Source organism: Helicoverpa zea, chromosome 11 (genome assembly GCF_022581195.2).
Source record: "Helicoverpa zea isolate HzStark_Cry1AcR chromosome 11, ilHelZeax1.1, whole genome shotgun sequence".
NCBI classification, from domain to species: Eukaryota; Metazoa; Arthropoda; class Insecta; order Lepidoptera; family Noctuidae; genus Helicoverpa; species Helicoverpa zea.
The window spans coordinates 2031254-2051143 of NC_061462.1; the positions used below are offsets into that span (position 1 = coordinate 2031254).

Consider the following 19890-nt stretch of genomic DNA (forward strand, 5'->3'; position numbering starts at 1 on the left):
ATCATGGTGTCATCTAGATAGATGAATATCAGCAACATCTTTGAATATTGTAAAGCTTTATTTCTTTTTATTTAAGTTTTATTTGTTATGTTTATGTGTTGGTTTAGGTAGACATTTTACAACATGCAAACATATACGGTTTATAGAAAATATTAGAAAAGTAAAAAGTCAGAAGGGAAGCAGAGACTGATGTGTGGTGAAGCGATCTTGGATGTAATTAATGGTCTTTTAAAAAGTTCGCATTTTCTTGTTTAGGTAAAGTAAACCACGTATTGGAAAAATTTACGCGCGACAGAGGAATAAAATTGGTCCTTTCGCGACAAGGAATAATGAAAGGTTTATTTGTTGAACTTTTCTGTAAATAAGAATACTTAGAAGACTTTCTAATAGGCAAATTAATTAAGTAAATAAAAAGACAATTAAATCATCCAGGATCAAGATAGCACATGACAAAGCGACGCGACGAAAAGCTGAAGAGATGCTCTGCATTCTACAAAAGTTACCCAAATTCGTGTTTAGAAAATCCGCAACAGAAACAACATAATTCGACCACATAGGCTTAGACAAAAAATATATACCGATTACCTTTACCGATTACTGCAAATAAATGTAGATATATTTTCCAATTCTGCACCTAAGTACTGCAAAGAGCTTTTTCCTTTGCAGTGGAAAGAATTGCGTAACCCAGTTGGAAACGGACAGCAAGGTTTATTTTTGATGCATGAAACTGGTTCCATACTGTGTCTCAGTTAATTCTTGAAGTTAACTTTTTTCCAAGAAATGACTATGCTAAAAGACACTGGCTGGTCTTGAAAAGAACGGTTAACGCAACTGTCTGTTTCCCTCTAAGCTGAAGCGGTAATGACGATGGATATAGAAGGAAGTCAGGAAATAGGAGCGGCTTGGCGTGAGGGCTCGGGTGTTGTTTAGACTCACGTGCGCAGCGCCCGGTCAGTGCGGGGCGGCGAGCACAAGCGACAGCGCGACCAGAGCGGCGCGCGCCGCCAGCCGCCCCGGCGCCGCGCCGCCTGCGCACACCGCGCCGTCAGACCAGCGGGGCCCCTCGCGCTCTCTGGTGGAACACGAGACCCGCGCCCTATCCTCCGCGACTCGAAACTTCACTACAACTACCGAGAGACTAAAACTACTCAGAGAATCGACGGTCGTACTCCACCAGAAAGCGCTCTGTCAAAAACAGTTGTCGAGGGCCCCATAGTGCGATGACTCAATGCAAGCTTTGTCCCATTGGAGTGACTACTTTATCAATTGCAACAATTTATCAATACGCAAACGATCAAAAACATATAACAAAAATTTAGACTTAGGACAGATCAGAGATGCAACTCTCCTGAGTCATCACAGTATTTGAAGAAAGTAAAATAATAATAGAGTATTTAAATGGAGTAGAAGTTATGGATGCAAGAATGAGTTAACGTGAAAAACATTTAAGTAGTTAGATTTAAATTATACTAAGGGGAGCCTTGGTATATAAATGAAAAAGTCTGTAATCTTTGCAACATATTCAATATATTCTGCTAATTCACCAACAATTATATGATTTATCGTTTGAATGTGTCTAAACACCTAGAGCCCTAGAGTACATGTAACAACATCCTTAGAGACAAAGATTGCATTGAACCATCAGTATACTGAGAAAGTACAGTGAACATAACATTATTGTTATTTGTTTAGAGTTATTAGTTAACAGTGCTACAGTGTTTAGAATACAATATTTTACAACGATTTAGAAGATAAAAGCAGGAGTAAGCAGCGAATGTACGACAAGCCTCGTGTGGCGACGAAGCAGGCTCGATATCTAGCAAACCAAATGGACTCGTCACTTTACTAACGAGTAGAATATCTCGGTGGGTCCAAATAGATTTTCAAACAAACAATCTGTTCAACAAGTTTTACATTTATTCCTTTTCACGCGGCTCAAAGGACCAGTCGCGTTTCTGTTCAGTAGGTAGTCCTAATTCGTTCAGAGTTTTGTTTCAGCAGAGATTTTTGTTACTAGAATTTGTTTGTTTGATTTACCTAGTTCTAATGTTATTTATTCGCAAGGCTGTCATTGTGAATAGATTGTGACTGCCTCTTCCTTGAAATTACAGATCCTCTCGAGACATTTTACACGATATTCTTCATTATTTTATTCCCGTGAATTTTGCAAATAATTAAAGCACATTGATAAGTTTATAATAATTAATGGTCCATATACTGCTTACTCCATAAGTATTCTCAACAAGCTACATTATCATAGTTATAATTTATATTATATAGACTTGATTAATTTATAACCCCTATAATGCAACGACAAAATGCAACGGTGTAAATACATTTATCAAGTGGAAATGCAAAGTGCGGTAAAGTGCCAATCGTAATATACAGTGTCTTCAAAATCAATTAAAAATTTGGAAAAAGTTTTAGCTTATTCGATTTAGACTTAGTCGTAATTAAACATAACGAAGTATGTTAACACCTAAAAGAGAAAGTCATTAGATATGTAGGAGACGAAGAGCGTATGTGTGACATACGAGTGTCGTTAGAGGTCCGGGGAGTGGGGGCTGCGGTAGAAGCGGTGCATACTAACAGTGCGTGGGCTTGGTGTCGGGCATGAGCGCGCAGTGCTGCAGGCCCGAGCAGGGCGCGGCGGGCGGCAGGCAGGCGCCGCCGCAGTCCAGCGCGCCGCCCGCGCAGGCGCCGGCCTCGGGCACCGTCACCTCCGTCCACACGGCGCGCCACCCCATCGCGCCCACCGCCTTATCCGCTATTATGAACCTGCCCAACCGAACACAGTGCCAACACTCAGACATACTTTAAGTGTGTCGAGTTCAGACCCCCGTCTCATAGCTCATTTCGTAACAAGTAGATCTACCACGTCAGATTTTTTTATTATTACAAAGTTAGTTATTGTTGCTACATTTGTGAGACACGCTAGAGAGTCTACTAAATCAAAAAATAAGTGACTTACGACAGCCGTATCGAGTTGGATGAGGAGAGGTACTGCCAGCGGTCGGCAGGCGCCTTCTCTCCGCACAGCTCGAGCGGCGGGCCCGGGCTCTCGTACCACAGCCTGAGAACTGCCGCTGGACATCCGCGCTCTGGAAGGCACAATCATAATTTTATTGGAAACAATCTGCAGGTGACTTGGTACAAGGTAAAACTGTAGTTTTTTTGTTAGCGTCCTGATCTTAATAAAGACCTACTAGGAAACTGCGGGAAGACAGTTTTGTAGCATTTTTGAGTATTTGAAGACAAGTTAATGGCCATCAAAATACACAGATCCCATAAAATATCCGAGTTACCACTTACCAGTAAGATGTCCTTCGACAGCGAAATATTCAAAATTGAGCAAGAGTCTCTTCCCGGGGCGCGCCGTGACGAACCAGTTGCAGACCCTGGAGGCGGGGCCGTTCTTGGGCTGCTCGTAGTTCTGCGGGAAGTTCGGGGACGTGATGACGCCCCACTCCGCGCCAGACATGTTGCCGCCGCAGTCGCCGAATATCGACTTCGCTGGCTGATAGTAGAACACAGGAATATCATTTTGTTTCTAGAATTTACGGGTAAGCTTTTATGGTACGGATATATTTTATGTCACAGTTTCTGGGGATCTAACGATTAGGTGTATTTTTGGATACTTACTGTTTTTCAACTAGTGGAACCATTTATGTAGACGACTTGATATTGTACTTTTTATTCGAAAAATCACAGAATAGATAGATCAATGTCTACCTTTCCACTTACCTCAAATATATATCTGGCTTTAAATCCAGAGGCGACGGCTTCAGCATCAGTGTGCAGCGCAATGACCAGCCCAGTGGCGCCGCGGGGTGAGTGCATGGGCCCTGGTGTGGCCAGCCCACACCAGCGCCCTAATGGTACCCGTGTACCTTCGCGACCAACCCACCACGCTTCCACCCAGTCTTCACTGCATGTGGCGCCACTGTGAAAGTGAGTCCATATGGCATATCATTCAAAGGTTTTTGGGCTTTGGCAAACAAAATCACTCTCTCCGAAACTTATATATTATTGTTAAACAATGGTTGTGGATCATAATCGTGTTTTTGTGGTGCTAATGTAAGCTACTAACGTGTATTTGAGAGCTTGCCATCTCATACAAAAAATAGACTCCATCCGACTTAGCTTACCTGTAGACGCCCGCAGTAGCATTCCAGGCATCAGCCCTCACTTTGAAGTGGTCGAACACCACGGTGACTTGCTCGCTAGGGGTGGCAGCCAGCGTGTAAGTGCAGTTGGTGTGCGAGGGGTAGTTGGAGGGGTAGCGGGGGGAGTTGAACTCGCCGCGTTTCTTTGCCTCACTCCGATACGTGAACGCACACTCGCCGCCCGGCGCCGCCGTGCCTGGTACTCGATATTCTGGGAAAATGAATAAGTGGTCCCTCGTCAGTACAGACATTTTATCATATTTACATATTATAAAACAAGACGCGTCTACTTGCGAGACACTCAAAATCTATTGAACGGTTTTCACCAATAGGTAAAGGGATTTTGGGGAGAAGTTTAAGTGTATAATTTGTACCAGTGCAAATCCGGGGCGCGTTGTTAACAGCAGAATAAACCAAAGGCAGCTCCAATTGTAGCAAAGATTTTACGACTTGATCCGTTTGGTCATAATATTGAGGCACAAAGAATGTAACTCACCAGTCTCGAAAGTATACTTGGCTTTGAACCCCCTGCCCTGTAGTTCCCCTGAGCTGAAGACCATCACAAGGCGGGGTCCGTCGGACAGGAGTGGCGGGGGGAATGGGGGATTGCCACTGGCCCCCTCCCCGCATAGCTCCGCATCATGTTTGTCGTAGGAGTCTGTCGCCTCCTGCCCCCGCAGGTATACCTTCAGGTACCCGTCGGGACATGAACTGGAAGTTTCAAATTATAGTCAGCTAAAGCGTAAGCCATGATTCCAGTTCATTGTAACAAAACATTCTTCAGAAACTCTGAGGAAAATACTGACACACATCTGCTACAAAAGTTATGCACTCAAAAAGTAATAAAAGAGAAATATAAGGTTACACTCACTCCGGTTTCGGATTGTCGCCCTTCGGTATAGAAAAGTTTTGAAACTCTAATCGAACCCTTTCCAAATTTTGTGAATCTTGCATACCGTATATAAAATATCTGGAAAAGAAAAATAAGATAATGAAAAATTACTTGCAGATAATACAAAACTTGGAAAAATGGTTGATATATCTTGGTTGATACTCACCTACAAACAACTTTTTGTATATAGGGGAATGGATAATTTGGATGGTACACGAAACCCGTCGATTCCTTTTTACTAAGAATCTTCTGGTCGCACTCTGAGCCCCTAATGTGCTCGGCATCGTGTTTACTTATAAAATCTGAAAACCAATAGACGAAAGTAATAAAAAACTTTACCTTCGAATTTCTTAGGAAAGGAAAAACCTCTTTGTAAAAAGTAAGGATGTAATAAATTAGGAAGTTTGCGTAGTGCCGCTCAATGGATTGTTGTAATATCTTAAGTTGGTAGACAGTTATTTAGTCAGGAGGGGACTGGGGCCCATATTGTGGATGATAATACAATGCATAATAAGTTAAAAACTACATTGTGAATATCCTGAGCAGCGCGTAGGACATAGTAAATAATACATGTGTTGCATGTACTTAAAGAGAATCTGGTAGCGCTTTATCGTATTCTTTACTAGGTGGAAAGTTCACAATTTATCCAATTCTACTCTTAAGTAAAATATACTATGGCGTTTCTTAACAAAAAAAGTACATACAAGAAGAATACCACTTACCTAACTTAACAAAACTCTCTGAAAACTCGAAGATACCCTTAAAGCCTCGGTTCTGCGTGCTGGCGGCGCGCGGCAGCGTGTAGAAGGTGACCAGTAGGCGCTCGTCGCTGGAGTACAGCACGAGGTTCCTCTGCTGGCCGCAGTACGTGCCGATCACGGCTGACGAGTTGTCCGGCCCGTCGTACACGCGCACCCAGTCGAACGGACAGCTGGAAATATTGACAAACTTGTTAGTGAGGGAAGATATAAGAATATGGGAGAAGGAGCATTGTTATAAAGGAAGATGGGTGTAGATTTTAGGTAACTAAATGGTGTAGTATGTAGATTTAAATACAGTCAGTTTACAATCAAGAATTCACATAATCCTTCCCCCACATCATGACCAGGGCTAGATTTAGTTACCCCATGCGGGAATAAACCCCGGATTATACCCGATCAAAACGATGAAAAAAATGTCTTCGACAGTATCTACCGACAACTATAGTTCGGCCATTCAGAGAATGCGTTCCTGACACGTCGCGATTGAACTGACGACGTAACTTTGCAATGGCGTTGCAGTTACGATAAAAATATTTTTGCTGGTTGTTTACCGTTTTAACAATTGAGGAGCATTAAAACAACATTATTATATCAATAATCAATTAATGTTATTACGTCGTCAGTTCAATCGCGACGTGTCAGGAACGCATTCTCTGAATGGCCGAACTATAATTGAATCTTCTTGCACCGTCACATCTACCAAAAAGGAACTAGAACTAAAACAATTTACATAAAACAGAATATTACTCACTGAGGTCCGCCGAAAAACAGATCGAAGTCTCGGAACTCGAGCCGTATCCTCTGGCCGGGCTGGCCGCTGAACAGATAGTTGCAGGTCATGTCTTTGGGATAGATGCCCGGGTACGTCGGAGACAGCAGCAGACCCGTCTTGCGCTTGCTCGCTTCTATCACGAACGAGCACAGTGTGTTGGGAACTGGGGTGCCCACTTCGAATTCCGCTGTTGGGTGTTGGAAAATTTTTGTGTTAGAATTTAATTTTACAATAACTATTTTATTGGTCATCATCATCAAGTCAGCCAATTGTCGTCCATTGCTGAACGTAGGTAGGTCTAACTTGTCAATGGCACTTACATCCTTTCTTAATCTTCTCGTCAATCTCAATTTAAGAGTATTTCTGACAATAACAAATAGTAGATAAAAGTAAACTAATATTTTTCAATTTTCTCTACTGATATGAAGTTCAAAATTGACCAAACTTTCCAATATAGCAAAAATATTGGACTTCTTACTGGAAAGTTCCTTGAAAGTTAAGAGTTGTTTTTAAATGTACTAGATCAGAAATGGATAGTCTGCAACTTCTGACAGTTTCGAAAGCTGAAAATTAGTTATGCGGACTCGGGACTTCTAACTTTAACGGACACTTCAATGTTGTTGTAATAACTCAATATACTTTCATAGTTACAGCACACATCATACAAATATATTCATGATACAATTTGTTTTCTTTTTCTAAAGTTGTATTTAAAACCATGAGGACCAAAACAACCAAAAGGACCAAATTTTTTTGGGTGCTTCCATCCAACTCACTGGCGTTGATGAACTTTAAATAAAACTACTTTTACGAATTTTGTCGCGGTTATATTAATATTATTTAAAAGGACCAAAGGACCAAATTTTTGGTCCTCCCATCCAACTCACTTGCGTTGATGAACTGGTAGGTTCCTGTGAAGAGCGTAGGCGGCGTGTACATTTTGTCTGTGTAGAAGGAGAGTGCGACAGCGCGATGCAGCGAGACGCGGCGCCGCGGCGGGATGGGCCCGCAGTACCGCCCGCCGAACGCCGAGTTGACCAGCTCGCCCGCCTCCAGCGACGCCATCTCCGAGTAGATGTCCATTGACTCGTGCATGCATCTGGATAACAAGATAAAAGTAAATATTTTTTGCAGGGTCTTATGAAACGTCACACTAATTGCACGATTCCAAAAAGTTGGTCTCATGGAGAAGACTGCAAGAACCTTCTAAACCTTCATTAAACAGACCTTCGTGTGTGAAGTCTGTCGCTGCTCAGATAAAAAAAGATCAATGAACCTTTCATATGATGACTGGTTTTTTGAGATTTGGGATATTAATCTTTTTTGGCATAAAATTAGCTAGATATTTTTTTATCCTTCAGCGTACATTAGATCTCAAAGTCGTCAACAAAACGAACATCATGAGTTCAGCGAAATACATCAAGCGAACTTATCCAAGTCAAGGTTCCCGGAAGAGTTTGACCTAATTTCTAAGTCTATACTTATGCTCATAAATAATAGTATTGGTAGAAAACATGTTTGTGTCTTTAATAATGAGGGAGGTTATACTCACGCTGGTAACTCGCCCACAGCGGCTCCACTGCAAAACAACAAATAAATGAGCGGGAAAGTCAAACAACATATTATGATCTGAATGCGTCTCGTATAAGTATTCCCACATATATGTGAGAAGAGTTTATTTGATTCGCTTTGTTGAAGTTACTGATTGGAAATACTCAAAGTTAAGAACTTCTATTTCCAAAGTAAAGTTATAAATTGATTCGAAGAGGTGGAAGTTGTGGCACGATTCTAAGGAAAACGTCGAACAAAGACGTTCTTGTGTTCTAATTGTTACTCGTGGACTTGTTTCTCTGTGTGGTGTCACAGTTTTTACTTTTTACGTACCACATTATTTTAACCAGGTATTTCTTGTACAATATAAGTTTAAGCATTACACTTCAACAAGCAGATACATATGTCGAACCAGAGGTTAAACTGAGCCAAAGAAAAGAAATCCAATTTATTTATATGATTAACAAGTCAGTGTTTGTCAATCTTTGCAAACATTATTATCAAGTTTTTTATCGTCCCACTACTGGGCAGTGGCCTACTTTTCATCCTCTTCAAGATTCTCTCGAATCGTAAAGAATCCTAACATCTGCCTTACATCAATATAATCCAACCATTATGAAGATCATCAGGCACCTACAATCTAAGCTAAATAACGTAAGTATCATACTCTGGCGGCTTTCCCCGAAGGTCGAAGGTGCGGAACTCGACGAGCACCCGCTGCCCCGGTGCAGCCAGGAACGTGTACAGGCACTGGCGGCTGTGGTTGTTCGGATTGATCAGCTCGGGCGCGTGGAACGTTCCGTTGCTCGCGCCGCCTCGGCTCACGAATGTGCGGTCGCACTCTGTGGATGGTTAAGAGTATTAATACATGGAACTTGTATTTTATTATAGGTTGATGAGGATTTTCTGGAAGTTATAAAGCGCCTAAAATTTTTTTTTCATGTGGTCCCGTTTTTGGGCGGCGTTAATATGTTGAAATTATTTGCGTTTCTCTGAAGTTATTTGTTAGAAGATGGATTTTTGTTTTATAGCAAAAGCTTTTTTTATATCAAGGAGGTTCGCGTCCGAAACTTGGCAGCATTGTTTAATTATAGGAGAAATATTTAATTGTTTAATTTTTGTGTACGTTTTGATATAAATTTTGATAAAATAATCAAAAGCTTTGGTTTGAAAAGATTACACTCCTAAAATTAAAACGCATATTTTCAAAAGTTCTATTATATCTGGTAGTGAGATGCACTCACTTCGGGGCGTCGCTCGGCTTTCGCTCTGATTGCACAGAAGGAAGGAATACCGGATCTATTATGCATGTGTCATCTCACAATTTTCACTTTGTGAGCGAAAATCTATGTTCAAATGAACTTGTCTGATTGTATGATAAATCTCTTATAACTCTGTTTTATTAACAAAATTGTCAAGTACTAAGATTGAGTATTCTAATAAATGCATCTGATGGCTATCGCAACGTTGCACAGTCAGGCACCAATCATCAAAAAACTTATTTAGATTTCATTAATTTCGAAAAAAAAACCAGAATGATGAAATTACACATTTTTGTATTAGAGATAGAGCACTACTAAAATTTATTGAACATTTTTCTCAACGGTAGACTTTAAAATAAATACATAAGTTTTAAATACTTCCCATTAAATAAACCTCAACACAGTAATGACCGCTGCCCGCTACGACTTCTACGCTTCGTAGCACGCACAAGTTTCGTAGCAACCGTAGCCAAGAAATGTTTTTATATCTCTTTGCATTTTCTTATTTTAACAATCCTGTAGCTCTTCTACTTAAAAAGTATTTTAATACAAGAATATTTAAATGCATAGAAATAACAGTTTTATGCTTATTTCACCATTTTACAATGTGAAAGAGCCGGGTTACGAAAAGGTCCCCTTTTGATAAGCCCCCTACGTTCCTGAAAAACTCGCGATAACATATGTCAGAAACAGGCATTGTTAAGTTACGAATGAGTGAAATAACGTTAATAAACCTTGTGGAATGCGGATTTTTGTGAAACATGAATAATTGAAGATATATGCAAAAACAAACAACTGTTTTTAATTTCATCTTCAAAAATATTTTTAGTCTCTATATTTCTTTGTTTGATAATTTAATTTTAAATTTGTTTCAATGCTATTGTTTTGTTCAACAAAATCTTTCGTTTCTTTTTCCCCCTTTTAAACCCTAAAGCCTTACCCATTCCTACATCAACTCACGGCAAAAAACTTTAACATCCAAGTCTAAAAACCTACACCTGTAGAGATTTCGCACCGAAATAGCCGTCTTTAGCACAACGCTCCGAGCTACATCTCAGAAAGGGAAAAAGTAAAAACTGCTTTCTTGAAAATAGCGGCGGATCTTAAGCATGTTCGCGACTGAAGGGAAACAACACTATACGTTATTCTTTGGTAAATGTTCCGAGCTATGCTTTGTTATAACACTTTGAGCAATGTTCATGCTGAGTAGCCTAGTTAGGGGAACTTTTTGTCTTCATTTATGAATGCAAGATTTTTTGAGTGACATGAGCTATAGTTCGGCCATTCAGAGAATGCGTTCCTGACACGTCGCGATTGAACTGACGACGTAACTACATTCATTGATTATTGATATAATAATGTTGTTTTAATGCTCCTCAATTGTTAAAACGGTAAACAACCAGCAAAAATATTTTTATCGTAACTGCAACGCCATTGCAAAGTTACGTCGTCAGTTCAATCGCGACGTGTCAGGAACGCATTCTCTGAATGGCCGAACTATAGTGTCATATTTTTTTCCCAAACCTTTATATGTACCAATTCTTCTACTTCATAGTAAGACTTTTAAAATATGTACTAGTACGACAATAAACTATCTATACATACAGTCTAACCCCAAAAATAAATGGACAAAACCTTCTACCGCTTGAAATTAACCCTTCCATGTTTTATACACACTGGTCTTTTGTTCGGAGTTGTGTACCGAGTTCGTATCATTTGGTAAATGTCGCCACCACGCTCGACTCGGGTCAGGTCATTCTCAGACTGACTCCTTTTCATTCCTAGCTGTTAGAGGGCCATTAAAAGTTTCCCTATCGCTTGGTATACCATGGAAAAGATTAAGATCATTAGATGAATTTAAAATAAATGTTTTAAATGGTGATGCGTTTTAGAACTTGAACATTAATTATATCATGGAAGTTTAATGTGAAGACACAAAGGTACATGTTCCCGATATAAACAAAACACACACTTGCCGAAGACTTTTCGTTACGAAATACATTGAATAAACACAATAATATGATTATTACGTATAACAAACACACATCACATGCTCGGGTTGTACATGAAAACAAAAACACATCTAAACAATGGAAGTTTCCAAATCGCGTTTTGAGTGGTTGCGACAGCAGAATAGCGTCGGTAAACGTGAAGCGTTCTTTATCGAAAATGGGCTTGCAGTGATAGGGATCTACATTGTGCCAGGGTGTAACACCTATTGGAAATACGCCAGTTATAATGTTTTCCATTTGCTGGCCGTCCACACTTTCTGTTTCGTATCAATTTCAATTTCGTTTCAGGTAAAAAGTGCTGCGAATATGTTGTGTCGGCGAAAATTTAATTTCATGCGGAGTTTTCGGGTCGCTCGATCAATTTGCCACGGGAATGGAGGCTTAGTGACTGGCTGTGCGGGACATATATTCGTGCAGTGTCGTGACAAAACTATGGGCGCTAGAATAAGATCTCTGGACAAAATGTTTGATGATGATATGATGCAAACACATGTCATGGTGTTGATGAAGAGTCGTTTTTGATAAAGTGTAATTTCTTACCAATTAATATTATATTTTTTGTTCAACTTACATCTTTTTCTAAAGTTAATCCTCTAATTCTTAAAAATCACATCAATCTGCAGTCATTTTCTAACTCAATAAATACAAATTTTGAAATACCGTAAAGCCTATGAAAATATTTTTCTGCTTGGAGATCTTATTGTAGCGTATTATTTATTTATTATTAGAAGACGTACTTGGAAGTTTAGTAGGCGAGGGCTCAGCGAGCGACGCGCGGCTCGAGAGCTCCGTGGTCTCTCCCGCGAGCACTGCACAGAAATAACATCTAGTTATTTGTAAGGACCAACTTATCATAAAACTTCTTTTAAAAACGATTTCTCAAAAAAAGTAACCCCACGCCTGGCACTATGAAGTTCAGTAATTAATTCACGGCGCCATATTCCCGACCTACACTCGACAGTACTCCACATAACTCGATGAAGTATTCTCACACGAGCTGTCAAGAATGCACAAATTCGAGCAACTTTATCAACGTCTCGGTGTTTTAACGTTCAACTTTATGAAGCTTTCAGTTAAATAGGAACAAACTACCTGAACAATTACCTATACAAGTATGTATTATGAAAATACGATACACTAGTTCATTTTATACGGTAACATATTTTGTTCGTTGTTGATAAATCTTATAAATCGAATGTGGCATTGAGAACAATGACAAATATCAACACAATTTATTGTGAATAAATAAATTAGATGGCGTGAGATACGCCGTTTGCGACGAATACATTCTATTATGTCTTTACATTTGCAAAGGTAATGGAAGAGAGTACCTCATGAATCTTTTTAAATGTATGAAGAAAGATTATTTCGGAGACTCGTCTGGAGTGTAGCGGCTCATAATATAAAGGAATTACATTGCTGAAACCGAGTTTGTATTCTGTGTTTTCACTCATTTTCTGCCGTAATGACTTAAGGCAACCGAATTACAGCTTCTAGTCGAAAAGACAAAACAAAGAGCTGTATAAAAATACTTTTTTGAAAAGTTTATGTAAAATTATATTAAGTAAAACCCACATTTGCCAGTTTAAAATAGCACAACTCAATCAAACGTCTAAGTTCAGCAATAAATCATTCCCAAAGCGACAGATTAGAATGCTTCAACGATAAATTGTCGCTAAACTTTAATAATACCGCTACCACAGACTAGAGATTGTGTTGTTAATAGACAGGGCGGGCTGTGGGCTGTATATCTGTAGATCTGGCTACAAACTAGACCGGTGTCCGGCCGCGGGAAAGTTCGCCAATTACTTGAGCTAAGCCAGATGTATGGTCCACCACAAATGCTGAAGTTTAGGAAAATATATGTTAAGTAGATAGGTAATTTGTATATCTAATGTTGGTAATGGTATAATGAGAAGTAAAGCTCTAACTATATACTCTTTAACGGCCAGTTTTTTCATCAAAAGTTAAAGTTAAAGTAATGTCTAAAGTTAAAGTAACGGTCAAATTCGTTTTTTCAAGGCTAAAGTGACAGCAAAATTCATAGAAAAATTGAATTTAACCGTTACTTTAACTTTAGTCATTACTTTGACTTTTACTTTGGCTTTAACTTTTGATGAAGAAACTGGCCGTAAGCCATTTCTATTTAAGTTTGATTTATATTAACACATTTATGTCATGTTTTTCTAGTTATTATTTAAGAGATAGTCCTGCTCTCGATGAACCGATGATACAAAGATGATAGTGACTAATGGATGGGTGAGGGATTCTGAAGACCGGGATAGTGAGCCTTCATTGAGGAATCTAGACACACGGCAGTGTGTCCGCCAAGTTCGAGCAAAAAAAGCGACACACCGGCCGTGGGTTATATTACACGAACCATTTCGGGCCAAATTCGACCCCCCTGTAACTCAAAATCTATTTTATTTACGCATATCAAATTTCTAGTATCTATTGAGACCCCCTCACTTATCTAAAATACAAAATTTCATTAATATACCTATTGTAGGTCTTGAGATATTGACGTCAGAAAATCGCTATTTTTACTACACACTCACTGACTGACTGATTCACTGACTCACTCATCAAAAACCTAGACCACTTCCAATGGTCGTATTGACTTGAAATTTGGCATGGAGGTAGGTCTTTATGTCAAGGTAAAGGGAAAAATCTGAAAATGGCCAAGTGTGAGTCGGTTTCAAAATAATGAAGGTGTTTTATACCCGGTGTAAATTTATACCCCGAAGGAACTAAAACGAACTAAATTTATCTATATTTATATAATATATCTTCGAATGGTTTGTATTTAGTTTAGTTAGAAGTAAAATAGTGTAGTTAGAAGTAAAATAAAAATCTGAAAACGGCCAAGTGTGAATCACTTTCGAAAATAACGAATGTGTAACTTTGATCCACGAACATAATATATGATAACATGTCATGTCAGTCAGTTGGTAAATCTAGTCCATTTAGTTAATCTAGTTCATTTCTTTGTAAGAAACATATTGCATATTAAAAAATCTAAAAGATAGTATAAATGAGACATTCCTTTAACTAACTTCATCAAAGGAAAAAAATAAAATAAACAACCTTACAAAAATAAATGAAATCCCACCCAAAACAAAAATGTGAAAGACTGCCAAGTTCGATAATATGGGAATGCTTCGCCTATAAAAGAAGTGAGATCTGAATAAGTACCAAGTTCCATACACATACCTCAGTTAAAAATAGTTACTTTTTAATGATGTTACTTGGCAAGTTTTAATAGAAAATTAAATACTTGATTCATTGCGTTTAGTAGGTTTATAACAAGGTGTATGAAAACTTTCCAAGTAACATCATTAAAAAGTAACTATTTTTAACTGAGGTATGTGTATGGAACTTGGTACTTATTCAGATCTCACTTCTTTTATAGGCGAAGCATTCCCATATTATCGAACTTGGCAGTCTTTCACATTTTTGTTTTGGGTGGGATAATATTTACTGTACAGGAATAGTGTAGCAATAATATATGATGATTATGTTTAGAATCTCAATTCAAAAATTTATGTCTGTAAATATTTTATCAAATTCTATTCTCAGTCTAATTTGGTAGCAATAAAACAATTAGGTAATGAATATTCAAAGAACTGTCGCACAGCGTTTGGGATGGACTTTCGGACGTAACTCATTGATTTCCTGGATGTTTTAAGGTTTAGGTCTTTAGGTTTATCTTATTTGGAATTCCGCACTGAATTTAAGGCGTATATAGTTTAATTTCTTGCCGACTGTTAATTATGGTATTGTATGGTGTGGTAAGGTTATCAATGGAATAACAAGAAAGGTATTCCCAATCTCTGATCAGTAAATGGTATGGCCAGCAAGTACCCAAAATTTTTATTTTTGGAAACTTATGTTCCCAATCGTTTATCTTGGCCATTATCCTGCAGTCTACAAGGTACAATGAAGCGTTTAACTTACACATCACACGTCGAGGTGTTGAGTGTGAGCGACATAATCGGGTCACACTACCGCAAATTAATAAAATAATTGCATAAACTGTTTTTAGTGTAATCCTCCCATTTAATTGACCAATATATTTAATGAGATAATGGTATATCTGATATATGCTTTCTATAAAGGGAGTGATTATAATTATGATTTCTTTTGTGGTGTTAATCTGTTCTTTAATTTTTGTCCTTCAGCTATTTTTCTCTCTTCGGGATAAGACCCTATTCCAATTATCTATTTTTATTATTTAACACCCGTCTAATAGTTCGTCTTCCACCGTCCCGTAGCCATAAACCTAAACCTCATAACCTCAAGCTACCACAAATCTCCCTCAAACCGGCAAACTCGATCGTCACAATTAGCGGAGTTCCAAATGTTTGGTCATTACCGTGCGGCATACATGTGCACATCTTCACACACAACTCGAACACACGGCACAACTTACGGAATATTAGTTAGCGACAAGCACGAGTTGGGAAGCTGTAACTAGACAGGTTTGCTGCGGAAACATATTTCATGATGTATGTCTTTTGGGTACCTACGTAAATATCTAGGTACATACCTAAGTATGTCTTGTATCGTATAGTAAAACAGCAGTGACAAAAATCTATTTGCTTATTGATTTGCACGGCTTTGAAGTAATGTAAATGACACCACATAAGTTTAAGAAAGAAACATAAAAAATAAAACACAAAATAACATCTAACAAGTCAATAATAGTGATAATTGTCTGTCGGACTCTCAATAATCAACGGGTTATTCCGTACTTCTAGAATAAGTGGAATCTAAGAAGGAAAGACAAAGCGATATTTAAATTTTCTGTCCTGAATTTGCAAAATGCAAGTGAAAACTTAACACAAGCGTTCGGCATTTTGCCAAGCTATCACATACAAATTGTCCTATATTAAAATGCTTGAACGGCTTTATTTAGGGAAACTTATTTAATTTATAATATTTTCTGAAGTGAAAGGATGACCAAAGAAACGATGGATGGATTTTGTTAAAGTCGACATGGCTAGAAACAGCGTTACTTGTGAGATGACGGCAGACAGAAGTCTATGGAGGAACAAAACATGCTGCAACGACAACAAAAAAAAAAAACTGCATGAGGATGATGAATTTCTGAAGTAAAAGACATACTCAGCTTACGCCGTGGCATGCGACGTCAAACTAATAGTGATGTTCGATCGGCTCAGAAGTGCCGAATGTTAGTTAGTGACAGAAATAGGCCGCGCCGATAACAAGACGCCAGCGACGTCGACAGCGGCCTACATTCTGACACAGTTCTGACGTTATTTTGTTTAAGCGATTATAGCTTTTAACTAGATAATTTTTTTTTTTTAATATTATGGTCCCCTCAGGAACTAAGTCGTATACTCGTATTTTAGGCACTAGAAATGATTTTTCTTTTCGCGGAGGTTTAAATACATGCTACTCTAATACTAAGTGTTTTCCAAAAGGGGAGATTAAAATCACAAATTCTTTTGTAGTCTAGATACGTACGTAGATAGATATTACCACATTATCCTCCAGAAACCACATAAAATACAGCAAAAGCTCTCATACCGCAAAAAAGACAAAAAAACAGCTTAAAAAGTATAATACCCTACATGTGGCAGCTAAAAGTTCTACTTCAGCCAGCTGGGAAGTTTAAAAAGTTAATACAAAGGGCACTAATGGTCGCATACATACTGAGAGTACGTTACACCTACGCCGTGACGTCACCGCTTCCTGGTTGGGACAACCGCGCTAACTTTGTTGTCGGACGTGCATCGACGTTTCCGCGGTAAAAGCTCTGCTATACGGTAGGTAGGTTCTATGTGGCGTATGGATAGTGTGTTTTCTACCTATCCATGTAGGTAAAGGTTGCAAAGAGGTTTTTATACTTAGAAATGTATAACTTTATGTTGACGATTTCACACAAATTAACGTGGATTATCCAATTAGGTTAATCAAAAAAGAGAGATCAATTTGGGTGTATGTATTATAAAATCATTCAATTTCAATAATTGATATACTTTTGCTTTGCATTTAAATCACAGTATACCTAAGCTTCGTAAATAAACTGGTCAATCCAGTTGTCCATAGTGGCAGTTACTAATAATTACTTATTCATATTTTGCAAAAGAATCCAGTCTAGACGGGGACTGGACAAGTGTAAAATACTGGTTTTGCTCCCCTCCGTTAAAATCGGACAGATGCTTGAAATCAATTGCGGGCTATGAGATTTAGTTCACACGTTCTGTTTTGTGAAGTAAGGTAATGATTAGTGTAATATATTTATCTACTATTTACTTACTCCGTAGAAAATAAACTGATAAATGGTAGTAGAGTTTTAAAGGTGTTTAAGAATTACATTCATTAAAGTTAATTGACATCATCACATCCATCATCCTCCGAGCCTTTTTCCCAATCATGTTGGGGTCGGCTTCCAGTCTAACCGGATTCGGCTGAGTACCAGTGCTTTACAAGAAGCGACTGCCTATCTGACCTCCTCAACCCAGTTACCCGGGCAACCCCATACCCCTTGGTTAGACTGGTGTCAGACTTACTGGCTTCTGACTACCCGTAACGACTGCCAAGGATGTTCAATGACAGCCGGGACCTACAGTTTAACGTGCCATCCGAAACACAGCCAATGGTGTCTAAGATATACTTAGAAAGTACATACAGACTTAGAAAAGTTGCATTGGTACTTGCCTGACCTGGGATCGAACCCGCGCCCTCATACTTGAGAGATTGGTCCTTTACCCACTAGGCCACCACATCTTTATTGACATCATCACATCAGTCTTATTATGTTACTTTGATACAGATTACATTTTTATATAATTTGCTATCACTTATATGTATAATATAAGCATAGCTCCTCGTTTGGGTTAATTTTATTTATTTATTTATTTATTCAACCTTATCACTAACATTACAGATATAATCCAATGCGTTAGTGAGGCACTTTTCTTACAAAATTAAACACATTCAGATAACAAAAAGAAAAAAGAAACACAAGATACACATTTACACCAAATAAAATTAAAAATTATAACAATAAAATAATGAATTTAAACAATAAAAACAAAAGTACTATAAAACTAATCTAGGTAACATAATATAAATAAAATTATCTTTGCGAGTTCACTGAACCGGCAAGAAAAAATGTCAATACTTTTCTGGATTTCGTTAACAGTACGTAGTTTTATTCTACTATACTTTTAATTCTTTGGTTTTTCTTCCAAAATTACCGAATCTGGCCTAAATTACAAGGTAGGCTAGGGATTTCAGAATAGAACGCCATCTGTGTTTTAATCTGAAAACTACATGATACATATGCAATGATGTAACAGCCTAAATACAAAAGTATCTTTCGGATTATACGTCCAATCAATTCTAATCGTTTATTTTAAAATAGGTATAAGCTGTTCTTTCAACGTAACCAATATTTGTTTTTGTTAAACACGGTAGGATTAATAACGTTATGACGTCATAATCCAGGTCGCATGACTGAACGCAATTTCAATTCAAATTCGTATCGTATCCAAATCACTAATTTTAATTTGCGGTTTATTTAGACCTCATTTGTTAGCTACGCGTATGATTTTATTACTGTTTTGGACAGTTTTTAAATTAAATTGTGTGATTTATTATTTAGAGTAAAACAGAATTTGAGTAAATATTTCCTGCATGTTATTAACAAATCAGCTAAACTTTCACTCCATTAATATGTTGTTATTTTGGTAAGATAGAGCGTTACGTGTTAATTTGTGTTACCTATATTTCTACAGTTTTTTTTAAATTAAAGTACAGCGTAAAATCTGGCATAAAATAAGCTTTCAAACAAACAGTTAAATCTGTTCAGTCAACACTCAACAGTAATTAATTAATGATCAAACTTCTTTGCGATGAAAACCTCGATTTATCATAATTTGCAACGTCATCTCCCCTATTTCCATGATCAATTTAAAATGAGGGAAGGGTTGAGCGCTCTTAAAATTTTCGCGTGAAAAGTAAGATATAAATGAGAGAATAAACGACACGAAATCCTTGAAACTCTAAAGATTTTAACACACACATTTAATGCTCTAATAACCAAATGTACACGTGCTTCCCTTTTAAGAATTCATTAAAATAATTTCGCAAAACATAAAAGAAACATACACGAAGAAAAAAATTAAAAATCTGTAGTGTGGTAATGTCGGAGAATTTTATACAAGATGGCAGCCATTTTGTATAAAGAAAAGAGGAAAAAAAAGAATTTAAATAAAGAAAAGAGGTTCCCAGCTACGACTGCGGTGCAGTCATTAAATAAAGTGATCCAATTTCCAAGTTTTTGTAGATACATCGAAAATGCATTTTTACTGTGAAACGTATTTAAATACTGTAAAGGAAATCCAAGGGAAAAGGACTAGAGAGAGGCACGTTTTAAAACTTCTGTTTTTTGCTATTTTAAACAATACCTACCTTAAATTTGGAAAGTATGTAGGTAATAA

General features: G+C 37.9%; 1 protein-coding gene across 2 annotated transcripts in view; it reads right to left on the minus strand.

Moving 5' to 3' along the window:
- The window catches only part of LOC124634522 (cubilin), a 108433-nt gene that overhangs the window by 2299 nt on the left and 86244 nt on the right, over positions 1–19890 (minus strand). The window contains exons 4-17 of one of the 2 annotated variants that reach the window (XM_047170122.1): positions 12154–12225; positions 8810–8984; positions 8144–8170; positions 7479–7690; positions 6571–6778; positions 5781–5989; positions 5225–5360; positions 5038–5136; positions 4663–4877; positions 4149–4377; positions 3745–3943; positions 3313–3517; positions 2972–3101; positions 2591–2778 (exon numbers count right to left, since the gene is read on the minus strand). In XM_047170122.1, the coding sequence (XP_047026078.1) occupies positions 2591–2778; positions 2972–3101; positions 3313–3517; positions 3745–3943; positions 4149–4377; positions 4663–4877; positions 5038–5136; positions 5225–5360; positions 5781–5989; positions 6571–6778; positions 7479–7690; positions 8144–8170; positions 8810–8984; positions 12154–12225 (2304 nt within the window). The remainder of the gene's footprint in view (positions 1–2590; positions 2779–2971; positions 3102–3312; positions 3518–3744; positions 3944–4148; positions 4378–4662; positions 4878–5037; positions 5137–5224; positions 5361–5780; positions 5990–6570; positions 6779–7478; positions 7691–8143; positions 8171–8809; positions 8985–12153; positions 12226–19890) is intronic. The other variant, XM_047170123.1, reaches the window with a different exon arrangement.